General features: G+C 36.6%; 1 protein-coding gene across 1 annotated transcript; it reads left to right on the top strand.

The window, feature by feature from the left end:
- The first annotated feature begins 427 nt into the window (after window positions 1-427).
- LOC128555500 (uncharacterized) lies at window positions 428-6474 on the top strand. Its single transcript, XM_053537892.1, has 7 exons — window positions 428-490; window positions 1279-1668; window positions 2049-2124; window positions 2427-2495; window positions 2659-3139; window positions 3275-3328; window positions 3489-6474. Exons 2-7 carry the CDS (start codon window positions 1349-1351, stop codon window positions 6332-6334), a joined length of 3846 nt encoding a protein of 1281 aa, XP_053393867.1. The 5' UTR covers window positions 428-490; window positions 1279-1348; the 3' UTR covers window positions 6335-6474.
- Window positions 6475-9957: the final 3483 nt, after the last annotated feature.

The raw sequence follows: 9957 nt of genomic DNA, 5'->3' as shown, positions 1-9957 counted from the left end.
TGGGCACCCGCCGTGCTGGCACATTTTGCCGGAGGCAAAAGATGAGGACTAAGACACAATATGGGTACTGTGACAGAAGTCACATTCGCTAAGTGTGGTTGTGCTTTGTATTCTTTTACTTTTTATCCCATATTGCAACGGACCTCATACGAAATATTTTAATAGGAAGATTTTATAGCATGCATTCCTATATTTAACAAACGTACGGTGACCCATGTCTTTTCCCTTGTAAAATGAAATTCAAAATCTGATCATTGTAACAAAGGTGATTGTTACTTTCATGTTTCTAAAATATTGGTGAAGAATACTGACTAAATATCTTTACTTATTATTTAAAGAATAAAAAAGAGTAAAACTTTTCTTGCAAATGCTTAAAAGTTTCTTTGAGAAAAGTGTCTAATTATATATATGGGCATATTACGTAATCATCCCGATCCAAACGATGATAGACGTGATCTAGCGAGATATACTCCATATTGAAACTTACTCGGTAAGTATTTTGAGATCGTTTTAATCGCTAAAACATAATATTAAGCCGAATATATGAAATACTTGTCAAGTTAATTCCAATTTTTACCAGACAACTGCGACGGATTTACTCTAAAATCAAGATCTATTCCGACATATGTTATCGGAACGCGGAAGTATGTAAATAGATCGTGTTTTGCTGGAAAAAAATCGAGTTCATGCACTCACATCATTTAGAATGATTATATATTTAAATTGGTATTATGACAATATTTTAAAGCCCATTTAAACTTTTAAAGTAATGTCAGAGTCAGAGCTCTTTCATTGAAATACATGTAGAATGCAGACGACAGCCAACGTTTCTAGGTCAAATATTTTGTCTGGGTGTTATCTGAAACGACGTGATAGGTCACATCATGTATCGCAATACAATTATAGTGTCAATCTGATACTTACTGCATTTAAATGTATATGAATAAAGGCTTATTAGACGCTGCAACATAAATAACACTGAAATTTCAAAAAAATTGACATGACATTCTATTCCTTTGGAATCATGGAGTATGTATAATATTAAACGTTCTACGGGTACCCGAGGATTGTTGCACGTTTCATTACCTCTAATAAACAGACTCAGTCATATCGAACCTCTACTGTTTTGCAAGTTGCATTCCATGATTTCAAAGGATCTCATATATTTACTTTATTACCGTTGAATGACCTCAGATAGCAAATTCCATAACAAGACTGGTTACAATATTTTGAAAGCTCAGTTGCAAATTAGGAGTTAATGTTATTTTATATTAATAGCCAGTGTAAAATCCATGAAGATCAAACTCTTCGACTGGTAGACTACATACTACAGTTACATTGAAGGACCATGGCGACTGCAGCTATCATTTCCCCTTCGGAGAAGAAGTCGTACTGCTTCAGACTATTGTCTTTAACTGTCGATGGAGGTACACTTGTTTTGCGCCACCAGTTTGATAGAATAATTCCACCAAAAGACCTTCAAGCCACACTCAACACCCCGAACGTTAGAGGAAAACTAAATAGTCTTAGGAAGACGAAGGTAATTACAGCAAAACAGTATCTACAACTGTACCCGCAGGTCGGGCAGCCATCTTCCGAAGATTTTGATGTGTCACTACTAACGTGCTTGTTAAGGTATATATGCAACCTTGATGAAAATTCTCTATTCATAATTTTAACATGTCCAAAACATTGCGGAATGATACTAATTTCACTTGGGTAATGATTACATTTTACTCGGACTTTATCATAGACTCCCTGTGTAAAATCCCAAACTTTCAACTAAAATAAAAGTATTAAATTGATATAATATTTCAATGAAACTTCAAAGTTTTGTTGTTTGTAGCATCATCTGGGGCATGTGCAGTGAGAAATCTTAATTTGATTTCTAAAATAGTGTGATATTTATTTCTAAAGTCACTATATGTTCATTGTAAATATACTTTGTTATACCCAAGTGGAAACTGGCAGGTACTCGAAAATGCAGCTGTCTGATTGGTCAATTAGAACCCCTAATGTACTGTGATGTCATGATAAAGTTATGAATTATGGGACAGAATACCTTCATCAAGAGATACTTCACTGGTGGACGATATAGTGAGACTCAAACTCATCCGAAATGAGGTTTGATATGTTTTTAACAATACTTGGATATATTTTAAAAATGATAATCCGTAAATGATAATCCATATATAATGTGTACATAGTGATGTTTTTGGACTCTTCATTCAAAGGCGATATCTCCACTTTCCGTCTTGTTTTGACCTTATCATTAGTTTTTCTTTTCAATACATATTCTATTCTGTGCACAGTTATCAATAGACTTCCACAGAAAAGTTTGCATTTCTTTCTTTTTTTCTACAAATTCGCACTAAACAGCATCAGAAACGATATATATAACATCTTGTTGTGTGTGTTTTCTTTAGGTTTCCCATAAACAGGCATTGTCTTTAAGTCAGCAAGAATTCTCTCTGAAATGGAGTGACATTGAACAGGTATGGATATAATTATACTACTGACTGTCAAATTTTGCCTATCATAAGATATTCATATATTTTTGTTACAAAACTTGAATGACCCTAGTACCGACCTTTTTGGTTTGTTTACTGATACCCATAACTGAGTTATACTTCACATGTACTCCATTTACTAATTCAGGTTATTCTGCGACTCGGACAGGGTATTCCAGATCTTGCCGAAAGCATCCAAGCATTAAAAGAAAGTAGTATTGACCCTGTTAAAGAACAGGAATATGAAGAATTAATCAAAGATTGGGAAAGTTCTGATAGAGCACTAACAGAGCAGCTAACTGCTGTCAAAAAAGATGTAGCAAAACATGAAGGAGATATATCAAACTTAAAACAAACAGTCGAGGCTCAACAAACTAAAGAACATGAATTAACTGCAAGCATCAGTGAATATGACGAAATTATAAAAGGTGTTCAGACGACCATAAATGAAACATTTGGTCAAGTCCATGAAATAAAGACTAAACAAGAAAACTTTGAAGACGTTCTTCGCCATACAGACAAAGAACACTCTGAACTAGCACAAATTGTAGACGAACAAGTTTCAAATCAATTACAAATTACAGAACGCCTTACAAAAGCAGAAGACTCGATAATTACCTTAATGGAAGGTATGTGTTTACTCAATGCATTAAACAAAGACTCATTATTAGTATTGTCCTATACTGAAGTTCAGTCATATTTTACCAAAGTCAATAACACTTCTCTGTACTGGCACAAAATGACGGTAGTTTTTTTTTCTTCAGGGGGCATGGGTTACCAGCCGACGGAACTGTCTCCAATGCTTAAAAGTTTGGCTTGTAAGTATTCTTTCTACGAACGTATTTATCACTTTACTTGAAAATATGAACGTTATGAAGGAAGCTTTATGCTTTTATATTAATATGAAGCCGAGATATATACTATATAAGACTTAGCTCAGAAAACTCTTCATACCACATTTTTTTCTTTCATACCTAGCAATGACCACACTGTTCTTTGAAGATGCCGAACATCAGCCGTATGTCATAACAAATGCCCATGTTCAAGCAAGGGAGAAACTTCGAAAGTCGCATGTTGTTGTGTTAAATGGTCAGCCTGGAGAGGGAAAAACTACAATGGCCATACAACTAATATCTGAAGTGACTAAACTCTCAAGTTGTTTAAAACTAAGAGGACCATCAGATTGGAAGCACATTGACCTAACCCAGAAAACATTTGATACTGTCTTTATTGATGATATCTTTGGAGAAGGAGCTCTGGATGAAAAGTTGCTCCAAAGGTGGAACCGTTATCTTCCAGAAATAGAAAAGACGATAAATAGAAAAAGATTGTATGTCATAATAACTTCTCGCCACTATATTTTTGAGGAAGCCAATGAAAGACTTCGAGGACGCCAACTCTTTACAGATGAAAATATTCAACGGTTAAGCTCATCCGATTTGACTGACGAGGAGAGAATGCAAATGCTAACGTCTCATCTTGATTGTGCAAAGCGGGAAAGAAACGAAACATTTGTAGAAGATTGCAACAAAGTTTACAAGTCTGCATTTATTAAAGATGAACCTTTAAGTACGGAGCATCTGGTTGGCGGAGAGTTTTCACAGTTGGACAAGAAGTCTGAAATGAATGTGATGATGGGATTCCCTGAAAGTGTCCATATGTTTGCAAACGACGACTCAATGTTCGACAAGGGTGCAGACTTTTTTGAAATGCCTGTTGAAGTTTTCCAAAAGCATCTAGAAGGCATCAGTGCAAACAGAAGTGCATTCTTCGAACTCATTTTAATTTGGGCTGTGCATGAAAATAAATTGAATTTGGCTAATATTGAACCGCCGGTTATTGCAAAAGATATTGAAGAAACTGCCAAATATTTTGGCATGGAACTGAAAGGCGAATTCGTCGAATCCATTCGCCAGTCTTTGAAACATCACAGAGGTGGATTTGTAAGGTTTAGTCCCAAGACAGGGGACTACACATTTTGCCACAGCATTGTGAGGGACATTGTTGGAATCATCGCCGGGAAGTACTATCCAAATGCAGTCGTTTTTCTTGCAAGTCATGATTTTCTTATGAAATACGTTACAACAGTGGAAAATAAAAGAGATGGCTTTCATGTATTTGTGGAGGAGTTCAGATACAAACAACTTGAGGAAGCAATACTTAAACTTATAAGGCAATACATAACAAGCGACCGTGACAACGCCAATAAAGAAACAGCCGTACATAAGTCAACATCATACTATGGATCCCTAGTGGATTTAGTGTATGATGTGAGTGTAGATGTCTCAAAATTATTGCTAATGCCGTTATGCTCTGATTTTATACCATCGATTTGCACGTTGGAACTCGAAAGTCATTGGAACATTGACAGCATCTCTATCTTAAGACATGACGCATTTGAAAACAGAATTTTCATCAGTATGTTCCTTAATAGTAAAGAAGGAAAAGAGATCTTGTCAGAACCAGTAGCTTCTTTCCGAGATTCCTATGAGCTCGAAAGATATTACGGCATTTGTCTGGATGAAAACGTCAAAATTTATGTACCTGCATTTTTGCTGTTATACGGAAATGACAAGTTATTATTAGAGTACATGGAGAATATATTTGATCCCTTAGCTGAAAAGTCTGACTGTTTCCTGTATACTTCCCTCCTCATTGCTACTGATCTTGACATGGAAAATGTTATCAAAACATTACTTTCATATGACGCTAAACCGAATGAGGATCACTTAATCATTGCATCAGCAAAGAACACGAAGGTCCTCAACATGCTGCTGGATAAATGGGACAGAAACCTCAGAACTAGGTCGCATATCAAGCACAAAACTAGTTCATTAATATATGCTGCAAAAAGGGGATTTTTGGGATCCGTAAAGTGCCTTCTAAGGCACGGGGTTGAAGTGAATTATAGGAATAGCAACAACCGTTCGGCTTTAGATAAAGCAGTACAATATGGGAAAACAGAAGTTTGTCGAATATTACTTGAAAATGGGGCAAATGTAAATGTGAGGGCTGGAAAATTTAAACGGACACCTCTTCATATGGCGTCTGACATTGGGCACGATCAGTGTACAGAAATACATAGGATTGTTGAAATACTTCTGCAACATGGTGCTTCAATGAAAATTAAGGACTATCGGGGTCACTTTCCAATACATTGTGCTGCAATACGCTGCCATAATAAAGTTGTGCAAATACTGCTAATCGAAGACAGTTCGCAAATGAGTTGTAGAACAACTTCGTATGGAAGAAAATCTAGAATCAAAGGAATGACACTGTTGCATATAGCTGTTTGGAAAAGTAATGTAGAGCTAGTGGAAATTCTTTTGAACATGAACGTTAATCCTGACACCAAGGACTGCTTTGGAAGGACCGCATTGTACTGTGCTGCATACGAAGGGAAGACAAAAATCGTCAGACTTCTTGTCAGGGTGTCAAATGCTCAGCTAGCAGAGAAAAATGGTTTCACGCCTTTGCATGCCGCTATACACAAGCGACACACTGAAATTGTCGAACTGCTTTGCCCTTATTCCGATATCAATGTACCAGACAAGTTTGGTAAAACACCGTTACATACTGCGTGCGAAGTGGTTGATCTAGAAGTAATCAAATTGCTAGTTCTGGAGTATAAAGCGGATACTCGTATGCTTACTAAGAAATGTTTGTCAGTGTTCCGCTTGCTAAAAGATAGACGTTTACAGTGCATGGTGGTCGACATTACAAGTCATTTTCTGGGAATTGCAAAAAATCGAGAAGACGAACTTGAGGAATGTGAAATGTTTCTGCGTGAAAGGGATCCCGATTTCCCTGCAAAGTACTGTTAGAAATGTTGAAGACTTTAAAACCATATTCATCAAACCATACTTTCTCTGTATACGTAACTGTAAATTAATGTATCTGCTCGTAATACTTAAAGATCCGCCAAAGAAAAATGTGTTTTGTTAGGTTTGTTTGTTGTGTGTTGTTTTTTTTTCAGTTTTTTTTTGTTCAGAGCAGTTTTAACAGTTTTTCATTTCCGTAACGGCAGGCAGTTATCCTAACAAGTGTTCCTTGGTTCTGTATCACTACTCACATGTTATCCACAAGAAACTGCCAATTTCTCCACATAAACTAAAGGTGGAGGACGTATAATCAAATTTCCGCGAAGAACATTACGCCTTGTCCGATGATCGAACACAATGAAGGGCTCAACGAAGATGTGACATACTTCTCCCCCCCCCCCCCCCCCCACATGAAATTTATGATAATCATTCTGATACGTCAATTAAAGTACCGCTGTGACGAACAAATTACGGCCCTTACCCGAGTTCTGTATTTCACAACTTTACCTGTTAATTCTTTTTTTATATTTTGCGCCTCTTAGCCTTTGTAGTTTATTCATGTCATAACAATGATAGCCACAAACTGACTAAATAGCCACCCTTAACACAAACGACCAACACAGTAATGGACTGGAAAGGTATGACATGCGAACATGCCAGACGTTTTATTAATCTATGATATATAAACAAAACAAGACTAGAAAATGAAATACTGATTAAAAAGCATGACGTAATGTTAAACACACAGAGGTCCAATCTAAAACAAAAATTTCATCTTTTTGACTTTTTATTAAGATAATCTTTTCTTTTCAGTTTAGCAACACGGTTTAATAAATATCTTACACGTTAACAAAATGTAATTTGACTTTAACCAAATATTCTCGGACTGCTCATATTGCTTTTAATAAAACATTTAGAGAGTAAAATCCCAAGTATTGTCGTCTTAAATGTCTCTGTCAGTTTAAAGTAACACTTGTGTTTCTTACTTGTCAATGCCAATCATACCATCAAGGAAATACAATAGAACTCACTTCATCTGTGGTTGGTCTTTAACCATATCTTATAACGGTTTCTTGATACAGCTAATTTTACATCTTACATCTGCTACATATTTACATATACTGAAATTCCACCGGCTTGAACATATCTAAGTCGGATCACAACATCTAACTTGTATTGTTCATCAAGATATGTAATATACTAATATACTGTCTTGAAAATATTTCTATTGCTACTAGTTATATCTGTTGTGTGCCGATTAATTGTTTTCTTTTCCTCAGTTAAAGACTAAGTTCGACATTGTGGAACTGTTGTATTTAACTGTGATTTCACTTATTATTCGACTAGAAGTATTATGGTGATCACAAACGTCGCTTCTTTCTTGGGAAGTGTTGCGGTGATCGCAGTTAGTCGCTTCATTCTTCGATTGGAAGTCTTCTGGTGGACGTAAAACGGCACGTCGTTCTTCTACTAGAAGTATTGTGGCGATCCTAATTTGTTGCCTCGTTCTTCGACTGTAAGTCTTCTTGCGATCGTAAAATGGACTCGTTGTTGTCCTTCAGGATTATCATTTCGATGTAAACTCAATAGATATTTATTATAGTGTTCCGCTTTAGGCAGTGCTAGAGAGCAGGCGGAGCTGTTGCTCTTTTCCTGAACTGACTTAATCAAACAGAGACTGCTATTATTACACCCCAAGATATAGGAAGGCTATATTTACGTCACGTATGTCCGTCAATTGGTCGGTCCGCCTGTAATCGTGTCAGCTCCATAACTGTGTCTGCTCCTTACCTACTCAACCGCAGGTATGACTTTCATAAAACTGGCAACAATTATTAACCTCATCAAGACGACATACAAAGTGCATACAATGTGATTTCAAGCGTATCCACAAGGTTCTCTTTGATTTGGGAGGGTGATCTAGTTTTTTTTACCCTAGATGACCCAGTTTGGAACTCGACCGAGGTATCATCAAGACAAACATTCTAACAATTTCCTTTGACAATTGGACTCAAAATGTGGATATTAGTGTGTTCAAAAGGTTTTCCTTTGATTTGACCTTGTGACCTGGTTTTGGACCCCAGTTTCGAACCCATCCAAGATATCATCAAGGCAAACATCATGACCAAGGTTTTTCTATGACTTGACCTGATGGCCTAGTTTTTGAGCCTAAATAACCCAGTTTTGAACTAGACCGAGATATTACCTATGGAGACATTATGACATGTTTTAACAACAACTGGACTAAAAATGTTACCTCTAGCGTGTTCACAGGGTTTTTCTTTGATTTGAAAGGATGACTAAGTTTTTGACCCCCAGATGACCCAGTTTGAAATTCGACCAAGATATCATTAAGACAAACATTTACAAGTTCCCATGACAATTGCCTTACAATGTGGCTTTTTGTGTGATCACAACATTTTCCTTTGATTTGACTGGGCGAATTAGTTTTTTGATCCCACATGACACAGTTTCAAAGTTCCCATGACAATTAATCTTACAATGTGGCTTTTAATGTGATGACAATGTTTTCATTTGATTTGACTGGGTGAGCTAGTTTTTGACCCCTGATGACCAAGTTTCAAAATCGTCAAAGAAATCATAATGGCAAACATTATGACCACGTTTCAGGACAGCCTGACTTAAAATGTGACCTCTAGCGTGTTCACAAGGTTTTTTTTATTTGACCTTGTGACCTAGTTTTTTTTAACTCCAGATGACACAGTTTCGAACTCGACTGATATTTCAGGACAATTATTCTTACAAGTTCCCATGAACTTAAAATGTGGCTTCTAGTGTGTTCAAAAGGTTTTCCTTTTATTTGAGCAGATGACCTAGATTTTGACCCCACATTACCCAATCTCGAACTTGGCCTATGAATTATCAAGATAAACATTTTGACCAAGTTTCATTGAGAAGTGGTCATAAATATGGCCTCTAGAGTGTTAGCTAACTATTTCTTTTATTTGAGCGGGTGAGTTAATTTTTCAGACCACATGACCAAGTTTCGAACTTGGCATAGCAATCATCAAGACAAATATTCTGACCAAGTTTTATGAAGATAGGGTTATAAATGTGGCCTCTAGGGTGTCAAGCATTTCCTTTGATTATACATGATGACCAACTGGCCTAGTTGTTGACCCTAGATAAACCAGTTTTGAACTAGACCGAGAAATTGTCCATGGAGACATTATGACATGTTTTAACAACAAATGGACAAAAAATATGACCTATAGCGTGTTCACAAGGTTTTTATTCAATTTGAGAGGGTGATAGGGTGACCTAGTTTTTGGCCCCCAGATGATCCAGCTTTAACTCGACCAATATATCAATAAGACAAACAAGTTCCAACTGCCCTTACAATGTGGCTTTTAGTGTGATCACAACGTTTTCTTTTGATTTGACTGGGCGAACTAGTTTTTTGATTTCACATGACCCAGTATCGAACTTACCCAAGAGACCATCAAGATAAACATGTCTGTATCAGATCAAAGCATAAATAAAGCTCTATATGGCTGCAAAAATAGAAAATGTTGCCATTTTCAGGGACAGTAACTTTAGAACCCATGATGGAATCTAGCTGGTTTTCGAAAGGAACCGAGGTCTGATTTGACTTATGTTGTGTG

This window comes from Mercenaria mercenaria, chromosome 3 (assembly GCF_021730395.1).
Source record: "Mercenaria mercenaria strain notata chromosome 3, MADL_Memer_1, whole genome shotgun sequence".
NCBI lineage: Eukaryota > Metazoa > Mollusca > Bivalvia > Venerida > Veneridae > Mercenaria > Mercenaria mercenaria.
This window is presented reverse-complemented; position numbering and strand designations above follow the sequence as displayed.

Excerpts from the sequence above, each read along its gene's own strand:
- LOC128555500 (XM_053537892.1), top strand. The coding sequence starts at position 1,349 with ATGGCGACTGCAGCTATCATTTCCCCTTCGGAGAAGAAGTCGTACTGC. Across the intron at positions 1,669-2,048 it reads CTTGATGAAAATTCTCTATT|ATGGGACAGAATACCTTCAT; the intron begins CATAATTTTAAC and ends AAGTTATGAATT. Across the intron at positions 2,496-2,658 it reads AATGGAGTGACATTGAACAG|GTTATTCTGCGACTCGGACA; the intron begins GTATGGATATAA and ends TTACTAATTCAG.